Raw genomic sequence first — 15,166 nt, 5'->3', positions numbered from 1 at the left:
ACACCTTTGCTTACAGTTCCTCCTTATGTTTCAGCAGATGGCACTATAACTTAATTTCCTTGTATGCTATCAGTATCTGAACATTTAATTCAGCTTCACTGAATGTTTTTATGTTTGTTAATTTTTAAACCACGAGAAGGATGTAGGTAATCTAAATAAAAAACACCTCCATACATAATATCTAATTTGTTTTTATTAGTGTCAGAGGTTTACAAGCTGGTTCAGCCCAGTTCCCTGACCTTCCAAGGTCTTAACTGATCAAAATATTTGAGTTTTCCTAAGTTTTGGAACAGGGTAGAAAGTAAGTTGGTGTTACCAGTTATTGACAGAATGAGATCTTTCTCTTTTTGCAGTTCAGATCTAGTGTTTCCTAAAAGGTATGGAAGAGCCAGAAATCCAAGTGTTCGTTACCCAAACCTTGTGAGAAATATAGAAGGCAAATGTATGCGAAATTGTTTACTTCTGCAGATACAGAATATATCCATTACTTCAGAAACTTAACTGTCATGGCAGCTGTTATGCATTACAAAAATTCAGATAGTGCTTTATATAAGTGAATGGTATCCAAGAAAGAATGTAAATGACAAAGCCTTACAGAAATACCTGTAAATTTCACAGGATAAATATCATATAAGGTGAGCACATTTAACGCTTCTTTCCAACTGGAAAAACTTGGAGAGAAACTTTTAAAAATACAATTAGGGCATGAGATGCATCATTTTTTTAAACATTGCTAATTTTATTAAGTTCAGTATAGGTAGCCTAATCTTTGCTATGGTACTTAAAATTTATCCAGTGTTATTCTCAACCTAATCCGCATCTATGTGCTCCCCTGGGAAATTAAGATGGATTTGAGTTTTTGTGCATCTGTGTTCCTTTGCTTTTCACAGGGTAATGATGTGTAGAAATAATTTAAAAATATATATATATTGCAATTTGAAATGATCTTCTTATAACGTAATTATGATCTTTACTTCATTAGTAATTTAAGATTTTTCACTAGACTAAAGAATACTATTGTTTATTTTAAATGAACCATGCTGATTACCAAAATGTGATAAGGCAGTATGGTAGGCTGTAAAATGGTTAAGATGCTTCTTTAATTGTGTTAAGACTTTTCATGCTAGTTATATATGAAACCAATGTTTGTCAAAATACGTATTTTCCTAATATTACCATGTTGGTAGTATGTGAAGTTTGCATTGCTTATCTTTTCTTTTAAACTTCTGAAGAGGAAGAGACCAAAAGAAACCAGTAAATCTCGGTGTTGTTTCTTGAGCTCTTACTTGAAAACCTGTGTTCTTTCTCTCACAGTGAAAACTCACATGCAACAAGGATTAATTTCTGTTGCTGCTCGTACTGTGATCACACACCTAGTCAACCACTTAGGCCACTATCCTATGAGTGGAGGACCTGCTATGCTAACTAGTCAAGTGTGTGAAAATAATGACAATCCGTACAGTGAAAGTCCTGAACTTTCTCCTGAACTTTTTGAGAACCCAAACCTTCAGTTCTTTGTGTTAAACAATACTTCCTTGGTGTCTTGTATACAAATCCAAGCAGGAAGATGACATGCCTGGGGGAGGACTATCTGCTGGACTTGCATCTGCTAATTCAAATGTCAGAATTATAGTGCGTGATCTGTCTGGCAAATACTCATGGGATTCAGCCATTTTGTATGGACCATCATCCTTATGTGCATCTTCACAACAAACATCTTTTGCCCTTTCATTATCTCAACAAGAAAAAACTGAAGATGCTCTTCCTTCTTTTGAGCATGTGGAGGATATATCTGCAAGAGATGGAATTACACTCCAAGTAAAAAGGAAATTCAGAGACACTGTACCAACATGGGATACAATTAGGGATGAAGAAGATGCCCTTGATGAGCTCTTGCAGTATTTAGGTGTTACAAGCCCTGAATGCTTACAGAGGACTGGTGTCTCACTCAACATTCCTGCTCCTCAACCAGTCTGCATCTCAGAGAAGCAGGAGAATGATGTCATCAATGCAATCCTGAAACAGCACACAGAAGAGAGAGAGTTTGTTGAAAAACATTTCAATGATTTAAATATGAGGGCTATGGAGCAGGATGAGCCAACATCGCAAAAGCCTCAGTCAGCATTTTACTACTGCAGACTACTTCTCAGTATACTGGGAATGAATTCTTGGGATAAGAGGTAAGAAAAGATAAGACCATATTTTTATGATCACTTTTTGAAAGAATTGCCCTGCTCATACTGTGTAATAATAGTTGTTCGTAGAGTGGGTTCAGCCAAAAATATTCTCGTCCAGCCAACAAAAGCAGAGGGATTTTGCAACTTGCAGCTAGGGGGAAAAGGAACTTTTCTTGTGCATTTCAGCCTGTCATTTAGAGAGACAAAAAGGAGAAGACTATTGCCTTTATTGCTACTTTCATTCTTAGTATTGGAGGGAGAATTGAAGGGGTTGTATTTTTTCTAATAATCTTTTCACCAACTGTACTGAGGGATACTACCATGGGTAGACATGGCATGTTTTTGCTTTCTTTGTTTGCCTTGTGTGTTCTTGCAAAAATTGTTATATTTCTATGCCAAAATGAGTCTCTGAAGTGTCGCACTCTCAGCTATTGTGTTGCTGGTTGGTGTCCTGCTGCTTTGCCTGCTAAGACCATGCTTGCATGCAACTCCCTTGTTAGCTAACTAGAAAAGTGTCTTGTAGTATTTATTTTGACGTTGGTTGTTTAGAAGAGGAGACAATCCACCTGTGGTTATGAACTTAGATGTCTCTGCTTATGTTATCATCATGATTTGTGTTTAAGATGTATTTAGTTATATGTGCACATATATGTAGGTGTTTAAGATATTAGCATCCTAGAACTTAAGAGTCTAGAAACTTCTTCTACCATATCTGTGCAATTCTGTATATAATTACAAACACTGAAATATTCTTTTACTTTGAAGGAAAATGGATATTCTATAACTTATGCCACTGAGCTACATACTGGAATCAGGTTGTTTTTTTACTTCAAATATTTTGGTGTTATGACCTTTCATAACTGGGCCATTAACTCCTCAAGTCGGGCTGTTTTTGAACACTGCTGCTCTTAAATTCATTCCACTGTGTTTTGTAGGGAGTATTTAAAGTGTTTTTTTATTTTTAGAAGTGCCTTTATTACTGTAACATATTGTTTTGTTTCTCCTTTAAATTGTTACAACTGGCTGAGTGACTTCTGAGCTATATTCTGTTCTCTTCAGTAATTCAGAAGAGCAAAAGCTCAGTATTGAATGTGCTAACTCCCTATAACAGTGGATTGCGGAGTGTGTTTTGTCACTAAGCATGTGCTTTGGCCTCGTAAAATGCGCAGATTGTATATGTGTCAAAAGCCATTCTGCCCATTCTTCTGCAGGGAGCAGATTGATTGCTGCTGTATCCAGTAGGTTGAGTGAAGAAGACAAAAAGTAATAACATTTGCTTTCATGATTATAATGGATATAGAAGATTTCCAGGAGTAAAAAAAAAATAGCTTAGATTTTTATTTATATATTTATTTAAGATACCTTAATCATTTTATATTAGAAAGGCTGGTTGAAAAGGTAGAAGTGTTTGTTGGCTGTTCATACTTGGACTTGGCAGTGTTTTTGTACAGTTCTTTTACTGTTCTGATGTTTCATAACTAAACAAGTAATAAAGTTACAAATTTTTCTATTTAGAAGGAGCTTTCATCTCCTGAAGAAAAATGAGAAGTTACTTCGAGAGCTCAGAAATTTGGACTCAAGACAGTGGTAAATTCTTCTAATGGCTACCCTACCTTTTTTGTATTTAAATGTCTGTAATTTGCATAGATGAGTTAATTGAGCTGATGTTAAAAATAATGTTGGAATCTTTTTTTTTATATATATATTGCAGTATATTGTAGTTATTGTTGTTACATGGAAGTTACGTTAATGTTACTTGTAGAGTGATAATGTATAGGACAGACGTCATGAAATAGAACAGATTTCCAAATAAATTGAAATTACTAGCATCTGGATGTGCAACGTGGGATAGTTTTAAAACATCAATATGTATGTGACTGCCTTTTTAGTTTCAGCTACTTGTTTTACTTGTTTTACTACAATATGTGTATTTGAGGACATGGAATTGTAGGTAGAATTGTAGCATAGAATTAAAACGTTGTGTAGCTGTTCTTTATTTCCAGTCTTTTTTGAAATTAAACCACCCATGGTCTATGTGTAGTGTTTGTATATTTTGGTCTTGTATTAGCAAAGGCACTGTTATGTGGTGACCGTCCCATGTTTTACAGCCGAGAGACCCACAAGATTGCGGTGTTTTATGTTGCTGAGGGACAAGAAGATAAACACTCCATTCTTACTAATACTGGGGGAAGTCAAGCCTATGAGGATTTTGTAGCTGGCCTTGGCTGGGAGGTATTTATTCAAATTTTGTATTCTAAGTTTGTTTACAGACAAAATTATATATCCCTACAATTCTTTGGCTCTTTAAATTACTTACAAGTACTGTTTCACTAATAGGATGCAGGGAAGAATGCTAATTTCATTAGCAATGCTAGATATTTAATTCTAAGCTGTTTCAATTTAGGAAAGTTTATGCAGGCAGGGATTATTCATTAATATTCAATTTTGTACTTCATGGACTCATGAGGAGGTATCTTGACTGCTCTGTGGGCCTATAAAGCATGAAATTCACTGAAGTTTTAGCTTTTTTAGAATTTCTGAATCCTAAAAACATGACAATGCATCTTTACCCATGTTCTCTTCTAGCTCCCTTCCACTGCAAGCATCTGCCCATTCACAGCCACTCTGTTCTCTTCACATGTCTATTCCAGGAGTCACAAATGCTGTCTTATACCCCATCATCTCTACAGCACTGTAACCCTTCAGTCAGTAGTCAGATATTATTAAAAGGATTTCCCTTTTTCATGTCCTTTATTTCTGACTGCAAAAGATTAACTTTCTGAGACACAGCACCATCTCACAGAAGTACAGGAATCACTCCTGCTTCTGGCTGGCTATGAAAAGTGACCATCAATTTTTAAAATTCAGTTGAAAGTGAATTAAAAAACCTGTATATGAAGACTGTATTTATCACCTGATCATGTTTTTTCTCCTAATGTCTCCTGGACTTTACTTTTAGGTAAATCTCACAAACCATTGTGGATTTATGGGAGGACTGCAAAAAAACAAAAGCACTGGTTTGACCACTCCATATTTTGCTACCTCAACAGTAGAAGTAATGTTCCATGTGTCAACAAGAATGCCTTCTGATTCAGATGACTCTCTAACAAAAAAGGTACGTGTTTCTGATTAAAAGATTTCCTTGTAGTAATAGGACTAGGAAAGTTAGAGTCATTCTAAAGAAAATCCAGTAATTTTCTCTTAAGAAATAAATCATAAAACATGATACATTTACCTGCTGATAGTAGGTATTTTATAGGAGGTTAAGCCATATAAACTATCTGTCAGAATGGTGAATTTTGCTATTATTGTAAATACTGGTGGGATCATATGAATACTGGTGAAAAATTAAGGAAGCATTTGTGTAGGTGAAAAAGGGGTGCATTTTTAATATTTGAGACTTCAAATGCCAGTTGATAAATATATGGTGAGTATTTTCACAGGTGACTTTTTATTAAGGGATCACATGCTGCCTATTAACTTAATTTTCCCTTTAAAAAGTTCAAAATATTAATAATTTGACGGTGCTTATCATATATAAGGTGTTTGGTTTTGGAGCAGACAGGAATGCTTAGGAGTGATAGAATGTCTCATTGTCATGATAAGAAAAGAATGATTTTCTGTATTGGTATTTTTTTTCTTGAGAATTTAATAAATTCCATATTAGTGATAATAAGTTAGCACCTCAAACATGTGTCCTATTATAAATGAACAGCTGGCTATCATTAGGTTGTCCCCTGTCCTGCATACATACATCTTCAGATGTGCTAATCAATTCAGTAGACACGTTAATGAGCACTGGTTGAAGTGTAATATTGAAGGAACTGAAGCTGGTTGACCTCAGCGTGGAGTTTAATACTTGTAATTAAATTAGACAATAGACAGTCAGTAAAGAGAGTAATAGCCATGCCTCTGGCAAACTTCAGTTATTAATGACTTTTTGTTCTTTGTGTTCAACTTGAAGAAAAAAATATGAATGTTACTCTTGTTATTATAATAGACTAACTGTGGGTTCTAACTTCTCACCGCTGCATCTTAGGTTGTTGGTTTTTGTTTGTTTGTTTTTTAATTAAAGATATTTCTTCTTGTGTGCCTGCAGTGCTGGGTCCTTCCTGTTCTTTATTTCATTAAGTATAGCCAGAGTAATAGTCAGATTGTTAGTGATTTATAAGAGTGGTTTAATAGATAATATGGCTAACTTTAAAATAAGGTTGCTGCTTTTGTTCCAGCGTAGTGCAACATATATTGCTACAATATATGCTGTTGTGTTAACTGGCTTCTGTATGTTTTAAAAGAAATGTGGTTTTGTGCAACACAGCTTATAGTTATGTTTTCAGTCTTTGCATGTAATGGTTGAATTAGAGCATTGCAAAGCGTTGGAAAGGAGAAAGATGGATCACAATAAAAATTAGTTTTTCTCGAATAATCTTCAAATACTGTAGGCTTCACCAGAATGCGCAGGAAAGATCTCATGTCTGTTTCCAGGAGCACTCTGAATCTGCATATAGCTGTTCTGCCAGATGAGGTTCAGTGCTGGTCCAGGCCTTCTGTGATTTAACTTGTGAGGCTGATGTCAACTGGACTTTTTTAACAGCTCCAGTTTGCCCCAGGCCCATTTCTATCTTCTTTCACAATCTCACTTTTCAGCAATTAGGAATATTCGAGGTCTGTATGGGTATGTCAGTGGAGTATATATCAGAATGTTGGGATTGTATTTGTAGCACCCTGCTGATGGGCTGTTACCATGTTCCTTTTTTCCATGTGGCTTTCTTTCCTGTTCCTTCTCTACATTTGTTCTCTGTTAATTTAAGGCCCTGTTTCCCAATGAATGAAGGCTTGTGGGCCTGCCTTTACATCTCTCCTCCCTTCTCTAATATCTCCATTTCAATCCATTTCAATCAAATTTAATAGAGACAGGTTGGAAAGTATTTTATGTATGTTCAGTGAAAATGGCCTAAGTAAAGGAGTTAGAGAAACTGATAGTGCTGTCTCCTACTTGTCAAGTAAAGACTGTATGGAAAGAAATATTAGGCATTAAGAATCCAGCACCAGAGATGCAAAAAATGTCATCCCAAATTAGAGAAAATCATCAAATTTGGATCTTGGGAAGAATCATCAAGTTGGATCAGGAGTCATGAGAAGGGAAGCAGGTTTAGTGCTTACTTATTTTACTGGTTCTGAAACTACTTGTGCTTCTTACGCTGTGAAAGGGTCAGAAAAAATGTATATATTTTATGTCCTGTGCAAGCTCACACTCAGTAGAATGGACTTCAGAATCCCTGTAATTGTGCCGAGCACAGTAATGTTCATGACCTCAAGAGAAACTTGAGTTTGTCTGCCAGACTTTCATGTACTTTCTTTATCTATTTCATTCGAAGAGAAAAAAGCAAACTTCCAGTACTTGGCTTAGAACTGCTGCTGTTTTTACACTGTAAATGTGCCTAGAGGTGCATGATAGGTCCATTTTATAAATGGAAATCAAATTAAATTAAAACAAAACTTCTTCCTGCCTGTCCAGCTACTGCAAAATCAAGATTTTGCTGTTTCAGAGGCCAACCCAATTTTAAACTTATTTTCCATCCATCTTACAAAGTAGTAAATAAAACTTTTAAATGTCTTGGGTCCCTCTGAAGAATTTGTTACTGAAGACATGAACAAGAAAAGGCATGAATTCGGGAAGCACAAATTAAAATGTGGGTACATAAAGGAAGTTAACATTGAAATACATATCTAAAACATGCACATAATTTAAAAATACCAAATTAAAGATTTAATACTAATAATATAACCCAATTTGTTTCTTTTAGAATTAAGGGTTAGATTAAAAATTACAAGGAAAATGTCAGAGTTTAATTAAGCTGTGAAGACTCAGTTTGTAGAGTGAAAAAGCTCATATTTGTGCCTCTACCTTATCACCTGTCTGACTCCTCCTTCCTTAGCCAAATGGAGGAGTGGGGGCATTGTAGGTGAGATTATGCACGCGATGCATAAATAACTAGTGGTAATGTTATTAACAATTGGGGTACTCATTCCTCTTGGGCCTTGGCCATATTACATGATCCTAGTTTATCTCTGATGTTGTCAAAAGAATTAGAACTCTCAGCTAGTTTTTTATGCTGTATCAAGATGTATCAGGGAGTTGAAAATGTATCGATGTAAATTATTAGGGTTTTTTTTTGTTTGTTTGGTTTTTTTTGAGTTACAATTAAGTACACGTGATACTTAAAAAAACCTAAAGACACAACAAAACCACAGTACCATAGTTGTTAAAGTTTGGAGAAAAATTCAACCAGAGTTAGTTTATACTATAAACAGAAGTGCTCCCTACATTCAGTGAGCAAAACTAGCTGCAGTCTGCCAGGACTTCAGATGTTTCTGCTTCTTTTGTTCTTTTTATAATGAACACTTTCGTTTTTGAAGAAGCAGCAAATTTGGGGACGTTGCTGTATCAGAAGGAAATATAATAACCTTTTTTCTCCCTCCTTTAGGTAAGTGAATATTAGAAATTACAGTAATTTTGGCAAGAGTTCAAGGGTTAATGCAACAGATAAATAAAAGGAATTTTTTTGTAAATTGAGCCCTGCATTATTTCACTTGTCTTGCCTTTCCAAACCTAACTCATTTAATTTTAAAAAGTAAATACTTAAATTCTTCCTGACAGTGTGCTTTGCTTTTACTATCGTTTATTACTTCAATTATACTTGGTATCACTTAGAACAATCTGCCATTTGGAAATTTCAGTATAGCCTGCAGCTTAGTATTAAGTCTGGCTGCTATTGTAACATGTACAGCATATGACACTAATGTATCAAAATTAGATTTGATCATCCCTCCTGGTTATATTTATTTCACGTTTCTTTTGTATTCAGTTAACATAAATGTATTAAGAGAGCTGACACATGATGATGGCTATAGAGTAAGAATATTTTAAAGTATTTTGAGTTAAATTTGAAATTTCAGGTAATCTTACAGTTGGTCATTTTTATATATTTATTTTAATGGAGTAGAGTTTCAAAGCAAGCCTAAAAAATCTGTCCATCTCTGACATTTCCTCAGGCTGTCTTCCCGTCAGCTCAGGTTTAAAATTGGCAAAACAGAGCTCTTAATCTATTTCTCATTGCCACCTTTGTGGATCACCATGGATAACATGGCCATTGTGCCTGTCACTTATGCCCATAGCCGGAAATCATCTTTAATTTGATCCACTTTTCTGGATTCTTACATCCATTTGGTGCTTAATGCTGTTCCTTTTTTCCATGTAACATTGCTTGTAATATAGCCTTTCCTTCTCCACACGCATAGCTAAAATTTGTCTACTATATCCTAAACTGCTATATTGCTTGCTTAACCTTCCATTCTCCAGGCTTGATACTTACATCCTTTCAGTATGCCACTACAAAGGATATTTGCCTTTTTACCAATTCTTTTCCCAGTTTCTGTTTTGTGCATTGCTTTATACTTCAACAGTAAACTATGTAGAGCTGGATCTGAAGTTATACGATATTTAATTGGTATTTAGTGGAATATTGGTATATATCTACAGTTCCAGGTATTTCAGCTGTAGCATATTACCAGTTACTTGAAGTATAACATAGCTTTAGCAAATTTTACATATTTATATTATTGCTGTTCTTCAAATCTCTAGTAAGTATTTGCACTTAACTGCTTGCTTATGTACATACAAAACAAGATCAGGAAATTATTTGATGATGGAATGGCTAAGGCAACTGCTGGTGGAGAGTTTTGAATAACCACTGACACAGAATTCAGTCTTGTTACCTCTACATTCTGTACATACCACATCTGATCCTGATAGATGACAGTGGAACCACACTTTCTTCATGACAAACTATGTTGCTGTGTGTCCTGTGGATTCAACGCAAAGAAATGGTTATAACTCAGTACCTTTGTGCCACTTGTGTCCAGGGCATTAATTCTGTGATGTTTCCAATTCAGACTTAAGGAATCCAGATTAAAGTTGAAAGAAGTCAGACTATGACCCTTCTGTAGTGTAATTATTACAGTGTATGATGGATTCTCCTGATGTTTGCTGTGCTTGCTGGAGAGCTTTGTGGTGGAACAGCACTCCATTTCAAGGTCATTGCAGAGGGAAATGAAAAAAGAAGAAAAATTGAAATTCTTCTAAAAAGTTCATGCACAAGCTAGCAGACCATCAAAAGCTTTTTGAGACAATTCTAGGTATTGGAGCTCTTCCATGAATCAAGCAGATTCATTAGTCAAGTTATAACCATTCAGACTTTCTCATAAGCTTTGCTTACTGTCCATGATGAGATCATGTGAAAGAAGCAGTAAGGAGCTCTTTTTTAAGATCAGAACTCTTTTTGATCTTCTCTTGAAAATGAATAGAATTACTTATCCAAGTTTTAATTCTTCTCCAAGCACTGAGATAAAATAAGTAACACCCAGTCTTTTATAGTTGTATATTCTCTTGTTGCTCTTCTTCCTCCTATTGTGGGCACAAGGCATTGATCATAGTTTTGATTTTGAGTAGTATACATTTTGTTATAAACCAGCACTCACAGTTAATACCGTCATTTACCTACTTGCACTAAGTTTGACCCAATGCATTGTGTGTCACAGGGTTCCCATTCTGCACTTAAAATAAGTCTTAATCAAATCATTTTTGGGAGTACTCCTGAGAGACATGAAGGACAGGTGACAGAACTCAGCACTCAGTGGAATCATCCAATTCACTGTTCTTTTCTTCTGAATAAGTTAGTGTAGCCTGGAGTGTATCCTCACACCTGTACATAATGAAGCAAATTTCCAAAATAAAAAGAAAAATCACTAATCTCTTCAGTACACTTGGCATCCTAATTTATGTGCTCTTTTTCAGTAGTCCTTGTGAAATAACTGCACAATAGACTTTTATCGCACTTTATCGCACTCCAAAATCCACGCCATTCTGATTTGCAAGTATGCATCTGTAGTGATGCTCCATCTCAGCAGCTATCCCAGAAATGCAAGAATTGTTAGCATATCTAATTAGGTGTAAATTCTAGTTACAGATACACAGGGGCAACCCTTGATAAATGACACTCGGGGACATCCAGAAACTGTACTATCTAAACTCAATATGGTTAGGATTTTAAAGCTGCTTATTTGGCATGTAGTTTGTCTCTACCCATTACTTAAAATGTAACAGTGCAAGGTTATTGTCAGTGAGTCCAAAGATGATAAGTAAAGTTGACTTCTAATTAATAGTTCAATAATGCTGTAATTAAGAATGGTACTGTGCAGTGATGAGTGTATCAGTGATGGCTGTTCTGCTTTTTAGCAGTCAGTTCAAAAATGGTGTACTAGATGACCCACTGTAGCTCAATCTAGGATCATACTGTTGTGTTTTTTTTCATATTCCGCAAGATTTTCTATCTGAACCTCTTTGATAAGTCTGTCTCATTATTCCTGAACTTTTCACCCACTTATGAGTGTGGGCCTGGCAGTTCCACATGTCCTTATGTCACTGTCATATTTTGATGCATTGTTTGAGTGTCACTTTACCTTGGAAGGTGGAAGAAATTCAGGCCCTCCAAGCAGTTCCACACTTACTTGTCTTTCACAACATGTCATTGTAAACATGTCATCCGGAGTTTCTGCAGCTGGTGTTCTTGCGTTCCATATCAGTGGTTCAGGTTGCTACCCAGTTTTTCTCACATCCAGTCAAGTAAGACTCAACATCCTGAATGCTGTTGTACCCAAGTCTTCTCTTGGTCTATGTTTATGGTTAGCACAATAGTATCTAAATGCAGTTCAAAATAACTCAGACATCTACAAAAGAGGCAAAAATAGCTCACTTCAAAGGAATTGCACTCATCGTTCTTTATATATATGATCTGGTCCAGGCAAAACAAATGGTTTGTTGAACATCACAGGAGGCATGGCTGGCACTGATGCCATCTGTACTTTGCCCAGTCCAAAACTGAAAAAAAAGCTTTTGTTGTAGAAATAATGTACTGGCTTTCAGTCTAATGCAATGCAAAGCCAGCAGAGAAGAACAAAGGCATGTTTGGTTTCTTTTTCCTTTATTTTCTTTTTTGGTTTGTTTTTGTAGATTGCTACTCATAACCAATATAAGCCTTCAGGTATGATAAAAATAGTGTTCCAGGAGATTTTATAAGAGAAAGAAGCAAATATTTGAAATGATATTTCTCTGATGAATCTGTATATGTTTTCCTTTTATTTAAAGTGTAGTCGTATTGTAAAAAGTGAATACAGAGAGTTGTTGCCTTTTCATACAAAACATGACTTGGAATGCTCAGGTTTGTATCCTTGTTAACAGCCATTCACGGGTGCTGTCTTTTGAATAACATCAAGGCAATTGATTGACAAACTCAAGTAGGCCAAAGCTGTGCAAACAAACTGAAAACTGTGGATAAAGAAAATCGTCAGCTATATCTGGTGGTGCACAAGGAGGAAAAAATTGTGGTTGGCGGGTTTAGAATTTGGCTAGAGTGACAAGGTTAAAAGACTGCTCAGATGGATGTCTTTTAAACAAATGTTTATCTGTCTATTTTTAAAATTCATATGGAATTTAGTAGTTTACTGCCTGTCAGTGATGGCAGTCTTGAAACCATTTTGGCAAATCAGATTGAATTACTTGACATTCTTGAGATAATATCAACAAAATTTTAGCTTTTATTAGCCTTTGTTGACATGATCGTTAATTTAAATAGTAATTGGCAGCAATGTATAAAAATCCATAGCAAAAACCAATACTGTGACTGAGAACTGTAGTGGAATTCATTTTATTCCTCCTTATTTCTTTTTCCTGAGTTGTTTGTTTTTTTCCTATTGAAGTAAGACCATAGCTGTATGTATACTGAACATATTTAAACTGATGCTCTTGTATTTCTGCTTTTCCAGCTAAGACATTTAGGGAACGATGAAGTACACATTGTTTGGTCAGAGCATACTCGAGATTATAGAAGAGGAATAATTCCAACAGAATTTGGTGATGTTCTTATTGTTATCTATCCCATGAAAAACCATATGTTCAGTATCCAGATCATGAAGAAGCCTGAGGTAAGGCAGGTGTTGGGTCATGTGTTTCCTTCATGTGTTTATACCTATGGAACAGTGATACACACAGCACAGAGAGAATGTGTATTCTTTGTCATGTTCCAAATTCATGAACTGAGTTCTATTTTGAATGCAGAGCTTTGGTGTAATAAACTGATTCAGCAAGGTGGTCTTGTGGTAGGAGGAAGTGAGAGAACTCAGAACAGTGCACAGCAAAACAAGTAACTTGAACCTGCAAAGGCCTGATCCTATCAAGCAAACCTGCTAGCATGGTAAACTGCAAAGAAAGCTGCAATATTCTGCTTAATTATTTAAATTCTAAGATAATCTTTGAAATTTTTTGTATCAAATTGATATGTCACTGTGGCTGTTAAATCATAGCCTGCTCAAGCGTTTCCATCCATGTCACATTCCCCTTCCTTCTTTCTCAAAGCCAATTTTCATCTTCTCCTGGATTCAACATAGGAACTTGAAAATTAATTCAACAAAGCAATGACCTTTCATCTCTTAGGCATAAGAACACACATCCTTTCTAATGTCTGTTCTTGAAATGGCTGGGCTGTCAGTGGTTTAAGATAGTGAACGCTGACCAAGTGAAAGTCATCATGAATGTTTGTACTGCAAAATTTCTCTCTGCCATAAGTTTCTGCACTTCATATATTAAAATGCTTTTTTTAAAGTGCTAAAATTAACTGAGATATAACAGAAATAGAAATATAGGAATTTCATCTATGTGATAACTACCTGTGATAATAGGTATGAAATGAAACATGGTCTTGTTATCACAGGGTTCCTTGTATTCTAGTTAATAAGTGTATTGTTTTCTTTACTAGCTTTTGTATAGCATGTTATATTATGAGGGATAGGAAAGGGCTTGAATGTTAAAAATGAAAAAGAAGGCTGCTCTTGCTTATTTTTGCCTACAGTATTGTCATCTGGCCTTGCAACCTCATAAACATCATATGCATGACTATTCTTCAGATTTTGGCAGCAAATTTTGAAAATAAGCTTTGATGAGACATAGTATTAAAATCGTTGCTTAATTTTCTTGAAATACTTTGTTATCTGTTACCAAGGATATCAAGCAGTTATATGGCTGTATATTTCCCCAAAAGAAAAGGTCTGTCGTGGAGCACAATAACTGGTCTGATTATCTAAGAATGAGGAGAAAAAAATTATACCCTTGGGCACTCTATTGTTAGTGTTGATTGCTAATTGTTACAGCTTACATCTTGCTTTAGGTTGAATTTCTTAATTTTTTATTCAGGTTCCATTTTTTGGTCCACTCTTTGATGGAGCTATTGTGAATGGAAAAATTCTTCCTATTATGGTTCGTGCAACAGCTATAAATGCAAGCCGTGCATTGAAATCATTAATCCCCTTATACCAAAACTTGTATCCTTTCACACAAGTGGTTCCTAAGGCATATACGTTCCCCTGCAGTTCTACAGATATGATCTTAACATTTTATGTCCTCTTTTATTTTTGTCAGATACAAGGAAAATGTTTTCAATTTATTGTGGTGTCATTGTTTAAAAAGGCATAGCAAAGCACTGATAAAGACCAGCTTTTGTAAGTAAACAAATACTAGATTCAGCACTAAAAAGTCATTTGTTTCTGATAGTTTATAACATGATGTAAGTTGTTATCACTTTGTTTTAATTATTATCGTGACCACTTTGTGGTCTCAGCCTTCCTAAAACAGTATCACTATGTTACTAATCTTTTTCTACTTAAAGATGTTAAGTATTTCCCCAGTGTTAAAATTAGTTTTCTGTATTTTCTAGTTTCAATGCTGCTTTCCTTCAAAATGCGTAATTAGTTCATTTTTCTCCTAAGGATTTTGTCATTTAGCTCAGAATACAGTGTTGTCAAAATGAAGTTGGTAGAGTCCGTAAAGATGTCAGAAAGGGCTGTCTCATTTTTTGGATGAAACTGAAATTGTAGTA

At 35.3% G+C, this 15,166-nt stretch overlaps 1 protein-coding gene across 1 annotated transcript in view; it reads left to right on the top strand.

The window, feature by feature from the left end:
- RALGAPA1 (Ral GTPase activating protein catalytic subunit alpha 1) overlaps positions 1-15,166 on the top strand; it is a 106,999-nt gene that overhangs the window by 63,798 nt on the left and 28,035 nt on the right. The window contains 7 exon segments of the mRNA XM_032445110.1: positions 1,315-1,556; positions 1,558-2,180; positions 3,693-3,764; positions 4,286-4,409; positions 5,137-5,292; positions 13,062-13,220; positions 14,485-14,612. Of these exon segments, the coding sequence (XP_032301001.1) occupies positions 1,315-1,556; positions 1,558-2,180; positions 3,693-3,764; positions 4,286-4,409; positions 5,137-5,292; positions 13,062-13,220; positions 14,485-14,612 (1,504 nt within the window).

This window comes from Coturnix japonica, chromosome 5 (assembly GCF_001577835.2).
Source record: "Coturnix japonica isolate 7356 chromosome 5, Coturnix japonica 2.1, whole genome shotgun sequence".
Taxonomy (NCBI): domain Eukaryota; kingdom Metazoa; phylum Chordata; class Aves; order Galliformes; family Phasianidae; genus Coturnix; species Coturnix japonica.
The sequence above is the reverse complement of the archived record's forward strand: the minus strand, read 5'-3'. Positions and strand labels throughout refer to the sequence as shown.